Here is a 16,533-nt window from a genome sequence, read left to right on the forward strand (position 1 = left end):
ACCTAAGCTGGCTGCCCAACTGATTAGCCAATCAGGACCAGGAATACACAACATCTGGTGCTAAACCTTTGGGCTTCACCCTACATGTGGACCCCATAGTCCAGGAAACGAACTCACGCCCAGAGACAGAGCATTACCACAAATTCCCCCATTTGCTCAGGCTTACAACCGCCTGCTGTTGAAATAGCGGGGCGCCGTCACTTGCATTCCGGGGCCCTGCTGTTAGGACTCCGGGGTGTAGGCTTGAAACCCCTCTAGGCTCTTTCTTGTCGTTGCTTTTCACACCAAAGTCCTTTGGATGGACCTCTAACTACACCTGCAACACAGAAAAAGAGAAAATAAAAACCACAACACTTTCATTACATGATTATTCACCAACAAATCAGCCCTGGAAGTGACTTCACTGAGGGGGATGGGCCTACCTCCCCAAGTGCAAGCTTTCCATCCTGACCACCAAGCTCTGAGGGAGCTAAAACAGATAAGAGGGAAACACCGCCTGACAGGGGATGCTATGCTAAGGTACTGCCTGCCAAATTGTCACCCTACGTTGTTTAACTGGCTGCACTCTTTACTCGCTGCAGTCTTTGCTGGCTGTCATTCTTTGCAGAATGCGCTATTTACTGGCAGTACTCCTTACTGGCTCAACTCTTTATCTGCTAAACACTTTACAGACTGTGTGCTAACTTCTTTCAACATTTAGCCACTCTTCTTTATTTGACAGTTTTAATAAAAAGGGATCATATTTTTTATTTGCAAACGCTTGTTCATCCTGTGCTTTTGATGTAGACTTAGAAATGTAATTTTATTCACTTGCTACGTGTTCCTATATTGGCTTCAGTTTTGTTTCCCTAACATAGGCTAAAGTAATGTGCTTTTCAGGTCCCAGAAGTGAATGCAGCTCTGGGATCTGCATGTAACATGCTTGACTGGATCAGTTTCTGCAGGTCTTCTGGTATTTTTTCATATTATGGATTGTTGATAGTTGTTGGGCAATATTATATATATATATTTATATATATGTTGGAAGTGGGCGTCTTTATCGCTGACATCAAATGCTGGAGGTGGGCATCCCGACCCCTCGCTTCAACGTCAGGCTAAGTAAGGACACTGACTGAGATAGTCCTGCTCACTAGTAGCTTGGCACGAGCAGCCAGGCTTATCTCCAAGGCACGAGTGTTCAGTATATGCAACCACTCTCACAGTAACCCCATGATGTCACCACAAATAGACTCCACACGAGTTTTGATAAAATGAGTATAATCTTTATATAAGCAATTATAAGATACGACCACACGATACAAAATCAACATATAAGAATGGGTAGTATTTTTTCCGTTGGGTTGGTAGGTTCTAATCCCAACCACCACTTCTAACCAACCGTTAAGCTCACTTCTTACTGTTTCCAAAAGGTTAGGCCAGTCGTATTGTTGGAATAACACACGTTGCAAAAGGAAACAAATACTGCAATGCGTAACGATATTCTCTTATACTGTGCAACAGAGAAACAATGCCATATGTAGCACCACAGTCATGTACTTTGCAATTGAAGGAATAATGCAATGCGTATCACCACCAGCATGCCTTGTACCAGGAGAAAACAAACCAATGTGTCACCCTACAACCCTGTATGGTGCAATGAAGAAATAATACACTGCACAACGTTGTACTCAGATACTGTGCACTGAAAAGATAATGCAATGCGCCACGTTACAAACAGCTAATATGCAAGGGAAAAATAACACAGTGTGTAGCGCACCAAGCATGTAGTTCGTCAGGCACAAATGAGGTCAGGCGTCATAAGATAGTTCGATAGTTTGTTAGCAGCAATAATGCAAAGTGTATACAACAGTTTTACGTGGTCTGTTACCAGTGCCCCCGTTTTGGATCAAATGGTGACACAAAAGTATTGCTTCCCACTCCGGCCCCAGCACTGACCCTCCTTGGGTCAGCATGGCTGGGATCCGAGCCGAAGCAGCTGGTCGCGCAGCTGACTAAAACGGGAGGCCGAGAGCGTCTCCCTCCGGGCCCGCAATCCACCCCAGGTGTTGATTCACGTTACCTGCGGGAGCACGACCCCACTCTCCTCGCCGACGTCAGCGACTTGGGCCTTGATCCAGAACTCCGTTACGGGGTACGGCGGCTCAGCTCTTCCATGGCTGCAGGTCTGGGCCGCTGCGGTTGATGCCGAGGGCCCAATGACTTGGCCCTCTTTCCGGTGGTCTCAGTCCACACCGAAATCGGTCCTCAGCACTGTGGAGACTTTACTTCCAATTTGGTGCACCCCCTAATCAGGCACTCCTCACTAGTGCCTCAGGTTGCACTTCGACATGCACACCGCACACCCGAGACTCGCCTCTTCTCTGGTACTCACGATAATCTGGTGCTCTTCACCAACGCTCCGCTTGCACCTCAACATGTACCCTGCGCGTTCGAGTCTCTCCTCTTCTCCCGGTGCACACGATGTCCAGGCGCTCTTCACCAATTCCCTGGCGGCACCACGACACGCACTCTATGTGTCCGAGTCTCACCTCTTCTTCTGGTGCACACAATGTCTAGGTGCTCCTCGCCAATGCCCTGGCTGCACCACGACACCTAACCAGCGCGTCCAAGAATCACTTCTTCTTTTGGTGCCAATGATGCCCAGGCGCTCTTCAGCAACACCTGGGCCGCACCACGACACGCACCCCGGGTGTCCGAGACTCACTTCTTCCGTTGGTGCACACAATGCCCAAGTGCTCCCCACCAATGCCCTGGCTACTAAGCATGGGCGAATTTTGCGAATCTGGCGTTCGCAAATTTGCGAACTCACATTCCGCAGAATCCGCAAATTCTCGCGAATTTGCGGATTTTTTTGTGTTCGCAAGGATTTCTGCCAGTTCGCAAGGGTTTTGCACCAGTTCGCAATTGCGAACTTACATGTCGGCTCGCAACGGTCGCGATTATGTTGTTTCTACGTCTGGTTCATCATCACAGGTTCCCAGCACCCTCTGTTTCACCCCTGCCACCCTCTGTTTCACCCATGCCACCCTCTGGTACATCAATGTCACCCTCTGGTTCATCATCACTGTAGATTATGGGGGGGAAAAGCAAGCACACCTGCCCTGCTTCAACTGACATGAATTAATTTGGGGTTGATTTATTAAGGTGTCACTGTTTTAAAATTCCAGTCTGGCACCTGCTTCCTTATCTGTAATTTGCTTTCTGTTGCAGTGCAATTTTTTTTTCCAGGACCTTTGTGGCCTACTTGTAGCTATTCTATGAGCCTGCTGTGAGGGTCAGAGCAGGGTCATACAATTGTTGCAACTAGCAACTGAACTCTGGAGGGGCCCCAGTCAGGAAGCACTACAGGGAATGGTTACTAATGATGAGTTTGAACTTTTGCACCTGCTGAATGCTTTCACTTTTGCAAAACTCGTTTTTCTGCAGAACAGCATTACAGCAACTGTAATGCCCCAATCAAGCTTACTTGTGAAAGTTGATTTCTAATCCAAAAGTGATCCAAAGAAGTCAAAAGGCCTCAAATCCAAAAAAGTGCAGGCAAATGTCAACCTGAGGAGTTATTCTGATAAAAAATCAGCATTTTCAGAAGGTCTATGCTGCTTGCTAGTGGATTTCTTGTGCAGAATTGCAATTTTTGTAATTTCGCGAGTGCGAGATTGTTGCTGCCCGCCGCACCTACATGTTCGCAATTGCGAACTTACACCGCACGCCGCAAAATTTTCACTTATTCCTTTTTCTTTTCTCTTTATATTGTTTTTTTTCTCTCAGTCTTTGATGTTCCTGTTGATAAAAGTATTTTTGAAGGAGAACTTTATGATGGAGGAGAAGGCATGGAGGATTTCTATGATGTATCTTTGGATTCAGATTTAATGGAAGCTTTGGAGTTCATTGAGTTTGAGGATTCTTTTTGGGAGATTTTCACTGTTGATATTGCTGATGATGCAATGTTAGACGATTATTTAAATTTCTAAAATTCCCAAAAATAAATTTATATTTAGTAAATAAAATTTGTTCGAGAAATTATACTTTTTAAAATGTAATTTATGAGGTAGTGGTCAAATAATTGTTCTATGAAGTGAGATTTGTAGTATAGAGTGCAACATTTTTGTGTTATACAGTAAGTTTACTCATATCCTTAAGCCTTATTGAAATGTAAGGACATGGAGATTGCATGATAGTATGGGAACCGTGTAAATGTAACTGCATTGCTGTAATTTTAGAAATACCAATGCTGCCTTGTCTTTTTATACTACCCTAACAGCAGTGCACTATCCTTATTACTAAAGACTTGATAAAGCTAGTTTAATATTAAGTATTTCTAAAAACGATAAATTAAAGTGATTTATTTTTCTTTCCAAGTTACAGCAAGAAAATTTAAATATAAAATGGATCACCACAATGAGGAATTTTCAGCAACCTATATTCAGATTATCAATGAACCAGGAACTGACAGTATCAGTGATAATCAAGATGATGTTGGAGGCGAAGACCTGGTGGAATTCTTTGATCAGTCTGTGGATGATGAATTAGTAGAATCTTTGGACACCATAGAGTGCCAGGAAATTTCTTTGCAGACTTTTCATGAGGAGAATCCAGAAGATGTGAATGAAGAAGAAATACCAGATCAGTTAATGTTGGAAGTTCTTTTAAATTTTGAAAATTCTGAAGATTACATTTATATTTAGAAAGTAAGAAGTGTTTGTTTGTAATTTATGAGGTAGTTGCCAAGTGATTCTGGTATGATGTAAGACTTGTAGTATAGAGTGCAATATCGCCGCCATTTGGTTGTTTCAAAAGAAAGTGAACAATAAACTATGAAAACGTGGAAAGGGAGCAGGGTTGAGTGTCCATGACCCCCTAGGCCTTCTCAAGGGGGCCTCTAAAGGACTCCAAAGGTCAAAAATAATGTTTATTTAAAAAAAAAAAATCGTTAGGTCAGCGCACGGGAAGTGCTCGGAGAGTGCCCTGTGAGTGCTCGGAGAGCGAACCGCATTCCGCATTGCTTGGGACTTCTCCAGAAACTTTTATGATCCTGTATTTACAAACAGGGAGCCAGCTCACCTCGGGCCCATGGGGGTTACAAGACACCGCACACAGCAAAGTCTTTTTCTAGCGCCTCCAAGCACTGTCCCAATAGCCTCCCCCTTAGTTAGAACAGCAAACTGCAGACCTACCCCAGATCACGAAGCAAGGATTGGTCTGTCCACAGCAGTCTCTTCAGTTGCACCTTCTTTAGTAGAGGCTGACCACAGAATGGGTCCAAGCCTTTACAGTTTCAATCCATATCTGTTTCATTCCCACTTTCAGTGTTTTCAGCTCTCCTAGTTATACCCTTTAATGTCTTTGAAGTTTCTATGTTCTCAGGGGTCCCTGACCCCTCCCTAAATCCGTTCTGGGTGTCTCCCAAACAGTTTCACCTCTCTCCCTTTGATACTGGGGGTCTGGATCCTTAATCACTCAGCAGTAGATGGGTCAATTGTTTTATAGCGCCAGCTCAGGCCTTTTCACCTCCCGGGCTTCTCCTCCCCCTACTCTCCAGATGCACGGCAGCATGGTGCCATCCCAGTCCCTCCCTAGGTCGAGACCTCTCCCAACTCCTCTCACCTTTCAGTTCCAGAGAGACAATCCACATTTCAGAGACACACAGAAATGCTCAGAGCACAAAACTCAGCCACTTTCTAAAAGAGTGGTTTATGAAAACACAATGACGAAACCACCTTAACAGAAACATGTGTTATGACACTGTGAGTTCATATATACTAAACTTCACCTCTCCACTATAAACTGACAGGAAACTAGGCTAACAAACACAACACCCAGCCTCACCCATTCTGTCCTGTGAGCAGGATGGCCTTTCAGCAGTGAAAAACGAAATGAAGAGTTCTTCACTGTCAGAACATAGCACACACCTCAGTTTTAGTTCTGCCTTTTACCTACACTGCACCATACCAAGGGGTTACAGGGTAGGTTTTACATACACAATGTGTATGTAAAAGGGAATGTCAGGCCTGACAAGTGGTTGCTCTTGTCAGAACAACATGCTAACTTAGCATTCTGCGGGCAGACCCCACCCTGAAGGCCTGAGTTCCCTTCTCTGCGCGCCCTTGCCTTACTAGCCACTGCACACACAGTGCACCAAACTAGGGACTTTTACTAGTAAGGCAAACATACCGATCATGGCCAACCAATCACCATTACATTTTAAACAGGGAATTCTGGTACTTTGTCACTGATCAGCAGTGTCAGAGTACTCACAGCATCTAAATTGGCTATTCTCTGTCAGGAAACCGGTCTAGGGGGAAAGCAAAAAGTTTAGGGAACTTTAACCAAAAAGGCCAAGTCCTACAATATGTACATGTACATATATTTTTAAATAAATATATATTCATTGCAAAGTCATCCTGTGCCCTGGGCACCCACATTTCTTCACGCTGACTGGTACTGGTGGTACCTGACTCTGACTGTCCCTGGGCTCTGTCTAACTAGGCCCACGGCCAGTGTTATGCTGAAAAAAACTCAGAATACAGTTAAAACACCTGCGTACACTAGAGGTACACTATGGGTTACGGTACTCATATAATTGGCATGACCTCCCTTTTAAGGCTCTTATACCTATTAGGGCAGGGGGATTAAAACTACCTTTAAGTCCCTAGTATATTATAGGGCATGGTAGTTTTATAGGCCAGCAGCCCTTTCTGCACTTGCATGTGTGCACTGCTGAGAGCCTGAGGTCATTTTAACAGCAGCCCTCGGTTGCAGAACTGCTTTCAATTGTAAATTGTGTCCAAACTTGAGTTTAGTGTTAGGAGCACATACAAATTGATAAAATGTAATATTGTGAAATATTAGGTACCCCCAGGGTTTCCCCTAGGTGTCTATGGGGTGCAGGGCGTGTACTTATAAAGAGATCCCTTATAAAATATGTTTTATATGCCCTGGGGATAGAGAAATTGCATATTTCTCTTCCCTTATTGTGGTAAAGTGCTTCCCAAAATCGACTTTTGTGGTAGGAGCACCGTTAAATGGGGATCTACATTATTCTTTTCATATTCAACCCCCCTTAAGCCTCCCCTAGATGTCCCTGGGATTGGGGGTCATGCAGATATAAGCAGTGTCCTTATAAAAGCAGTTTTAGGGCCTGGTTTTGGAGACATTTGACATTTTATTTTTTCCCATTGTAGATCCCCAGCCACATAGGTTAACATTGCAATATTTTATGAATTCATAATTAGCACAAGGGTCAGTACAAAATATAATTCAAAGATTTATGAGAATGTTATTACTAAATCCAACAATATGCTGTTTTTGAATTTATCCTAAAATGCACAGAAAAGAAGTTATAAGACGTTCTTGTCTTTAAGCCAAAATTCAGCCTTCCAGTGGTCTGTCTGATTTTTCAGGGTTAAGTGGATTAGCCAGGCTGCTGTGATGAAGTGATAAGTGGCACCCAGGGAGAAAAGGTTATCTCTTGTAAGAGGACCCTGCTCCACAGGAATGCCAGCGCAGGGGAGAGGGTTGTTAAGCTTCAGCTTCAAGAGTAGAAGAGGACAGGCCCATCTACCTCCTTTACACTCTGAACCCAGCTAGATGGTAGGCCTAAGGGAAGAATGTGCAGATTCAGGAGGGAGGGGAGTAATTGAAAGAGCCAACTTGGATGATGGTTTAGCTAGCTCTTGCTTCTCTGCTGAGACTCCAGCCATATTAAATTTTTGCTAAATAGTGCTTGAAATGATCATGCTCTGGGGTGTTGTCCTGCACCTCACTGGACAGGAGTGCCTTCCTGATTGACCCAAGAAACACTGAATTAGTATCTGAGAGGCGCAGAGCCTCTCAGCTCTGCTGCTTGAAACTGAGAGATGGAGAAGGATTGCCAAGCTGGAAACTTAATTGCACCATCAGACGCTGCAATTTGACTGACTGTGCCTGCTGCATTGTCTGGAACTACAGCCCTTTGGATGTATCTTATTTCAAGAGGAGTAAAGAGTGGGCTCTTTGCAAGATACAAGTTAAAGAGCTCACCTAGGTGAACTCCACCAACAGTCCTGAGCCTGGAGTGCATCCAGTGGATTTTCTGAGGGCTTTGGCCAGGTGGATTGTGGGAATTGTGGTTCTAAACCTTCCAGAGCCTTTTTGGAGCTTCCAGACCATTGGATTGTGTTTTGGAACCCATGGAACCTCAAGAGGAACTTCAGGAAGAAGTTCCAAAAGATTAGATGACTTTGGAAAAAAACTTTGGAAACAAACTCCATTAGGTGACAAAGTGCTAGAAAGTGTTATTCTTTAAAAAGGCATATCTAAGGTTGCCTACATTGGATTTTGTTTTGATTTTGGTGTCATTTTTAAGATAAAAATATTTCCTATTTTTATATATTGGTGTTGCATTTTTATTGTATGTTGTGTCTTAATTATTTACTGAACTTGTGTTTTTGAGTGCTTTTCAAAGCTGCCTCTGAAGTTAAGCCTGCATTTTCACAGCCAAGCTACCAAGGGTTGAGCATGGTAATAATTTTCGGAGACATATTTTGAGCCCTATACTGTTTTAGTGGCCATATTTATTGCCAGTGGTAGATGCATATTTACCACTACTAATAATCACTTTCCAACATATACACACATACATATATATTTATTCACTGGAAAAAAATAAGTATTGTTATAGTTACCTGAGAATTTCAGTGACAACTAACATTTTAAACCCACAAAGCCACTGGAATTCACCAGTTATAATTAGCCTTTATAACTATAACTTGTGCCCTAAGGTAACTATAGCTCGTGCCCTCACCATGCACTGCTAATTACCCCACATATTACATTACTCATGACATTTTCGAAGACATCATCGACAATATCATTGCAACATTTGCAATGAAATTATTGATGAGACAACTGTGCATGGCAGGGTTATAGTTGCCTTAAGGTGCGTGGTGCGGCAGGCAGTGTGGCCAATCCCCCTGCTGCCACACGGCTGAAGACCATGTGCAGCGTTGGGTTAACTGCCTCCGGGTGGGATAGGATGCAGGGCTGTGCATGATGGATGGTTTACTTTACGAATGCTAACTAAATATTACTTTATGTTAAAAAAAACCTAGAAAATCACTGAAAAAACAGAGGTAAAAGTAATGTTATAGTTAGGTGAGAATTCCAGTGATAACGTAACATTTTAGTTTTTAGTTCAATAATACTTTATTGGAGAAAATTGGAAACATGCAGTACTATAATTACTAACATATCAACTGCAGAATACATTGTGTATAATACATGATGCTGGAATGATGTACTATGCAAGTAGTAGCATATTAAGAAGTTTTAATAATGGAAGATTAAAGAAGAAGAGAAGGGAGGGGGGAAGAGAAGATGAAATATTTAATGAATTCTAAGAAATGAAAATCTAAACAATCAAAAGATAATACTTATAGCAACCATATATTCTGTAAGAAACATCATGGGGGTTCGAAAGTGGTATTGGTAAGTGAGGGTATGACATCTTGTCTGGATAAGAAGGACGTGAGCAGCAGTCATAACAGATCTCTTTTAATAATCAGTTTGTAGTGTTGGCATTAGCTCTATCCAAACTATGATTGTGACAAAGTATGTTCCACCATCCTAAAAATTATATTTTGGTGGTATTTTTCCAATTCAAAGTGATAATTTGTAATGAATTTGCAATAAGCAAGTCAACAAATTTGCCAACAATAACTTAATACTGCCATATGGAAGATGAGCCTCCTAAAAATAATTGTAGGTTGTTAAAAGGTATATCTGTAGACTCAATTTGTTTATTATATCCCAAATTTGTAACCAAAATGAAATAGTTAGGAAATCGCTATTTCAAATGTATAAAACACCTTTAAGTTTCATTTGCAATTTCCAGTGGGTCGCAATTGATGTACCTTATTAGTATTAATGAGGTAGGTCACAATGTGGAGTTACTAAAAGCACTGGGATGGTTTGGCTTTTAAATAAAGCAACATTTTTTATTTTAAATTAGTCCTTTTTCCATAAAGGAAAATGGGATCCGTTTCAGAAAGAAAAAATAAATATGTCAGTCATTGGGACCACTGCCTGCTCGTAAAAACATTTTTGCAACCATTAACTAAGGGCAAGGAGTTCCCTGGGAACACATTCCTGTTTGTGACTTGGTTAGGACCTACTTGAAGCGGACAGTAAAATGCGAAATGCGGTTGCAAAACATTCGCAACAGGCACGGCGAGTCGCTATTAGGAAGGGACGCCCTTAACACGCCCCTTACTAATACTTAATCGTAAAACCCAAATTAAGATTCAGTAACAAGTTACTGAATTGCTATTTGGGTTTTGTTGAAGCCTAAAAGCTTTTTTGCATTCACAAATGGTGAAACATGAAAAAAAGTTTGTACATGTGGTCTTTAGTATCTTTAGACAATTTGAACCTGTGAGGAGACATAGGGTTATAAAGTCTGTTGCAGAAATAAAATATTGTTTGGGTTGTACCTGATGAACAAGATGTAGTGTGAATCTTAGACCATACTTTCCTCCAGGTAAGTTGAGAGAACACTTGGTAAGAGATCGTTTCCCATTGTAATTCTACGTTAGACTTTGGTTTATCAGTAGGGAAATTATTGAGAGTTTTGTAGATAAAAAGTGCCTTTACGTATGAGGAAAAATTATGAGTAGAAGAGGACATTTGTGCAAGAGTGAAGATTGGGAGAAAAGTTGAAGAAGAAGGGTTTTGAGGTGTTGATATTTAGCGACAACAGGAAGATATAGCACATTTTTGTTGAATATCCTGAAATTTAAGAAGACCATCAGAGAATATATGGCCTATGGTATAATCCCTGTATGTATCTATTCTTTCCATGAGAGAACTCGGTTATTCAATCTTAAGTTTTTATCTATACTAATATAATAAAGAGAGAGCCAAAACCTTTGAGGCGGGTAATCTCAGGAACCACAGCACCAATCACAACACCCAATACAGCGTTGGAAAGGGCAGTTGCAGCAGAAGGCCATAGGCTATGCAGACGCCTACCATATACATTTAAAAGGTAAAAGAACCGTGCCAGCAAAGTAGTCTCTTGTGGGCGTGTCTGCTTTGTGCTGTGAGCGTGTGCTGGGGGCGTGACAAACGCTGGGGGCGTGTGGTACGTTCCGCCCTTCATGCCATGACTCATATTGTGTGCTAACCCCACCCTGCTCCCTTTAAATACCCCTGCACCCCATAATCATAACCCACTCTTACTCCTTAAAATACCCCAACACCCTTAAACACTAACCCATCTTAACCCTATAAATATACCCTGTACCCCAAAACAAAAACCTATCCCTAAACCCTAAAAATACCCCTGTACCCCAAAACCCAAACCTAGCCCTGAAACCTAAAAATAACCCTGTACCTCAAAACCCAAACCTACCCCTAAACCCTAAAAATACCCCTGTACCCCAAAACCCAAACCTAGCCCTGAACCCTAAAAATACCACTGTACCCAAAAACCCAAACCTAGCCCTGAACCCTAAAAATTACCCTGTACCCCAAAACCCAAACCTAGACCTGAACCTTTAAAATACCCCTGTACCCCAGAACCCAAACCTATCCCTAAACCCTAAAACTACCCCTGTACCCCATAACCCAAAACTATATCTGAAGCCTTAAAATACCCAAACACCCCAAAACATATACCTCAGTACCCCAAAACATATACCCCTATACCCATACTTACCTTATCCAAACATTTTAAAAAACTTGCTTTTACAATTCATGCATTTACAACGAATTTCGTTGTAAATGTATGGATGGTAAAAGCATATAAAATGTAATGCCATGCGTTATAATGGCATTGCAGAGTCATGGTACTTTCGTAATGAAAGTATGCGGAGTGATGGTACGCGGAAAGAAAGTGGCGGAATAATGGGTGTTTACCCTCCCCCGGTAAGTACATTGGTGGCACGGCGGCCCCCATCTCCAGCAACATACTCATATTTTTTCACCACCCATTTAAAAAATGCACAGGTCTCTCTCATTGATGGCCAGCACCGACATACACTTTTAACCACACCTCCCGCCACAAGTTCTAGAATTGTGAACTTTAGAGCTGGGGAGCTACGTTCGAATCTCGGCATCAGCTCAACATCCTGTGATTAGAGGCAAATCACTTTGTATCCCCGTGCCTACCAAAAATTAATGTGTTCTTCTGTAATGTAAATTATGCTCATGCCATGTTGTCGAGTTCGCGCTATATAATATTGCAAGGAAAAATAAAGTGGGGAAACTCGAGTTCACACACTACTGAACGCGCACTCTTAAGTGCATCAGCAGTGCACTGTGAATCTGAGCGTTTCACAGGCCTGTCACAGATAAGAAATGCTATCAAAACGAAATCCTAAAAAACAATATACTACTGGCCGGCAGCAATTCATACCTGGACAACTTCAGGACGGGCTGCTAGTTGTACCATATAGGAGTTTGCTCAAGATTTTCTATTGGATGGTTGAAACGAGTGAGTAAAGGTGTGGCAATAGAAATAGAATGAGTGAGTAATGGTAAAAGGAAGCACTTAGGGTTTTGTGAAATGTAAGCTATGTCCTAAATTGAGAAGGATGTGGTTTGGGAATGTTCCAGTTGACACCAGATGGTAGTTTGATCATGAGAAGTGGGAGCGAGGGAAGTCCAGATTTGCATTAGAGTAAAAGCAGAGTTATACAGCCTGCCTGAGATTTGGAAAGATCCCTCCATTATCAATTGGTTGTTGAAGTTTGGGTAATGAAATACATGACTTTTGCATATTCCCTAAAAACTGATAGAGAGTCATGATCTTCTGAAATTGTTGGGGTGCATCATAATCACGGATGATCCGCACCCGCATATATGCTTATGTTGACCTAAGGACCGATCATTAGAAATGTGGACGTAATAATGAACAATGTAAGAGTAATGTTAGAAAATTAGTTCGTGTTAGTGAAGAAGTAACATGACATTTGATTGTAAACTGCTTATTGCAAATGCCTAACGAATCAGTTCATATGTAATATAATGCATTAGATTTAAATGTGCACCATAAAGTCTGCACGTGTAGAACTGACTAAATGTGCCTTAATGTGAAGAATGAAATACTTATAGCTGCAATGTTTATTACTGTGTGTAATTCTTGCTGTATAAGGCCTAACCGAGTATTTACATTTTACTATGGAAGGCCCATTCGTATTTCTTACGATAGCTGAATTGAGTAGGCCCAAAATGTGCTTCCCTGGAAGAGCTCTCAGTTGAAGACAGTCAGCAAATTTCTTGTGTGTGCAAGGTTACTTCATTCACATGCTTCTGTTGCAGGTGCAAGGACATCGTTCTCGTTAGCTAGACTGCTGCTATTTGTTTTAGGAGTTAGGTATGGAGGAGACCTGAAACAGTGTATCGTGGAATGCCGATAATTAGGAATCCGCTGAAGACCCAAGAGCACATCAACCGTTGCTGGACTATATACAAGTTTCGGTGGAAGGTTACCTATGTGAGGTGCCCTGCCAGAGTAGGTGTTACAGGGCGTGTTCTTTTTTTTTTTTTAACTTTTTTATTGTTATTGCAAGAGAAAGTTTATACACAAACATTACAGATATAAAACAAAAATAACTGTAAATCGTTTCGGCTTAATTGTAACAGAGGAAAAGAATACATAATTAAAAAATTAAGAATAAAAGAATGAGTAGACATAGCATAAGAATAGACAATTCATTATTAAATAAATATTACGCTGGTCTCAAAAATTCCGTTAGTCGAATCAAATAAACGTTCCCCAGATCTTTTCATTTTTTAACAATGACCTATATCCTCTTAAATTGGCTAGTGCAATTTCTATTGTGTGAATTTCCATGAACAGAGCCCACCATTCCATAACGTGTGGAGGCAGAATAGAGATTCAAGATCTAGCTATAACCAGCATTGCACAAGCATACAGTATAGATATCAAATCTTTGTTTGAGATGTTAGTGTCCTGTATATCTAGTAGAATCAAGTGGGCGGAAAGCGGCGGGGATATAATTTGTTTAGTCCTTAAAGCCTCAGTAATTCCTTCCCAATACAGGGCAAGTGCATGTTCTATGCCAGCTGCTTCCAAGTTACATTAAGGGCACTTAGTGTGCTCATTAGATTGATTCCCTAGTAACCAACTAGAAATTCTTTGGGGAGTATAGTATAATTGGCAGATGGTTCTATATAATTGTAGCCTTAAGTTTGAAGAATGAACCACCGTATTAATTTGACAAAGAGAAGAAGAGCTCTGATTAGCACTAATGTTAATTCCCAATCTGTTAGACCATTTAGCTGCCATTTTACCACAGTCTTCAATCTTGCCTAGAATTAAATAGCCGTAGCTCTCACTCATGAGTGACTTAGTACGATCTGAGCACAAACATTTTAGTAAATCTGAGTACCTAACTTCAGCAATTTTCATTTTCCGAACTAGGAAATTCCGTATTTGAATACATTTTAAATACATACCATCATTTAAATGATACAAGAGCTTCAATGAAGTAAATCCTAATAGACCATCAGACCCATAGAGATCTCCAAGAGTGTTAATACCGTGGCCTGCCCAAAGAATCCCCGCTCCATCTGAAAAAATTCCAGGCAATCCGGGATTTCCCTATATTTGTAATTCAGAATTAAAAAAAGATATCTTATCCAACATCATGATTTGATTCCAAATCTTTATAATGTGTTTTGCAGTCTTGAACTTAACTCTTTTAAAGTAGCTCGGGTCATGTATACGCAACAGAAATTGCTTACAATCTAATCCCAACATAAATTTTTGAAAGAATAGTGAGCTTTCACTTTTCATAAGACTACGTATTCTACGAAGGAAAGTTGCAAAAAAATACAATCTGAAATCTAGAAAATGTAAACCTCCTTTTTCAATAGGTAATTTCAAAAGCTTGATTGATCTACGTGCCTTTTTATAGCCCCATACAAAACTACTACAAATGCCTTCTAGTTTAAAAAAAAAAGAATTTTAGGTTGCAATGGAATAGCTCTAAATAAATGGAGAAAGTTAGGCACAATTTTCATTTTGATCAGATTAATATGCCCTGACAAGCTAAGTGGTATCTTATGCCAATTTTTTAAGTAGAGCGTTACTTCCTTTAACAGCGAGTCGTAATTCAGTGTTAGTATTTCCTCGATGTTTGCCGTCAATTTAATTCCTAAATAGACAGCATTTGAGCATAGACCAAGAACCGGAACTGCTGGTTTTTAGTTGGCAATTACTTGAGTCTTGCTTGTATTCAATTTATAACCTGAAATGTCCCCAAATGTTTTTGCTTCCTCAATAATCACAGGAATAGCCTTAGCTACATCAGTGGTAAAGATCGCAATATCATTCGCAAATGCGCTTATTTTTAAACTATTCCCGCCATGTTGTATAGGGATGATATCCTCTTGAGCCACCAATGAGTTTAAAAAGGGCTCCATGGAGAGGGCGAACAGCAAGGGTGACAAAGGGTAACCTTGCCTTGTTCCCCTCTCTATCGGGAAATTGGAAGAATTGGTACCTATATAGCTAATCTTACCTGTTGGTCGATCGTAAAGTGAGCAAATCCATCCTAGATATTGCCCATACATACCATAAGCCCTTAGTACTGCCCAAAGATATTCCCACCCCACCCTGTCAAATGCTTTTTCAGCATCAAGCATAACCATTCCGAGTGGGGTGAGATTAGTTGAAGCTACATCAAACGCTGTAGTAGCCATGTTGATGTGGGCAGTAGTGTCTCTCCCTATTACAAACCCATGCTGTTGACTACTAACCAGTTCAGGCATAAGAGGAGCTAGCCGGTTGGCCAAGATTTTTGCAAAGGCTTTTGCGTCTGAATTTATCAGCGTAATCGGTCTATATGACCCACATTCCTACGGCGGTTTATTTTTATAAAGAAAAAATACGATTTTCGCAGTTTTACAGGGGCGTGTTCTATTGAAAGTTCGTTTTGTATTAGGGACAGTGCCGCGAGGGATAAGCTAACAGAGAGCCGTTATGAGGGTAGAAGAAGAGATCGATTCTCAGAAAGAATACTTAGCTTTGGCTACTGACCCTTGCAACATGGTTGTACTTTTAAGGAAGTCTTCACGAGCTTATACCTTTCCTCTGTCTTGCCTGAGAGTTGCTAAGTTGGGATGCCATCTTATTGTTAGTGTAGGGACAAAGTTAACTGGTTATGTTTCCTTTCGGTAGCAACTAATGAAGACGGATTTGGATATTGGAGCTGTTGTCGCTTGTTTAATCCTTTTAGAATTGCTTATTCTTCTTATGCTACAGCGGATCCCATTGGTGTGTAGAATGAACTTTGTACTAGTGCTGATGTATTTCTTTAACCTCTCCATGAGGTGTCTGCATGTCCTGTTATTTTTGGCTTTGTAATAACCCCCTAAATTTTAATTTGGAGTCAGTGATTCTTTTAGACCCTAAATTGATTTGTCCATGCCGATGGTGGTGAATGCATTGGTTTTCTCCCCTTCAAATTTTACAGCAGATAAAAAGATCCAGTCGGCCCAGGATTCTTAAGAGTGATTAGAGATGGT

General features: G+C 41.2%; 1 protein-coding gene across 1 annotated transcript in view; it reads right to left on the minus strand.

Annotated features, from left to right (window-relative positions):
- Positions 1-237: 237 nt before the first annotated feature.
- LOC147726282 (uncharacterized) overlaps positions 238-16,533 on the minus strand; it is a 30,417-nt gene continuing 14,121 nt past the window's right edge. The window contains exon 3 of the mRNA XM_086962911.1: positions 238-316. Within this exon, the coding sequence (XP_086819037.1) occupies positions 311-316 (6 nt within the window). The 3' untranslated portion in view covers positions 238-310. The remainder of the gene's footprint in view (positions 317-16,533) is intronic.

This window comes from Lissotriton vulgaris, chromosome 3_1 (assembly GCF_964263255.1).
Source record: "Lissotriton vulgaris chromosome 3_1, aLisVul1.2, whole genome shotgun sequence".
NCBI classification, from domain to species: domain Eukaryota; kingdom Metazoa; phylum Chordata; class Amphibia; order Caudata; family Salamandridae; genus Lissotriton; species Lissotriton vulgaris.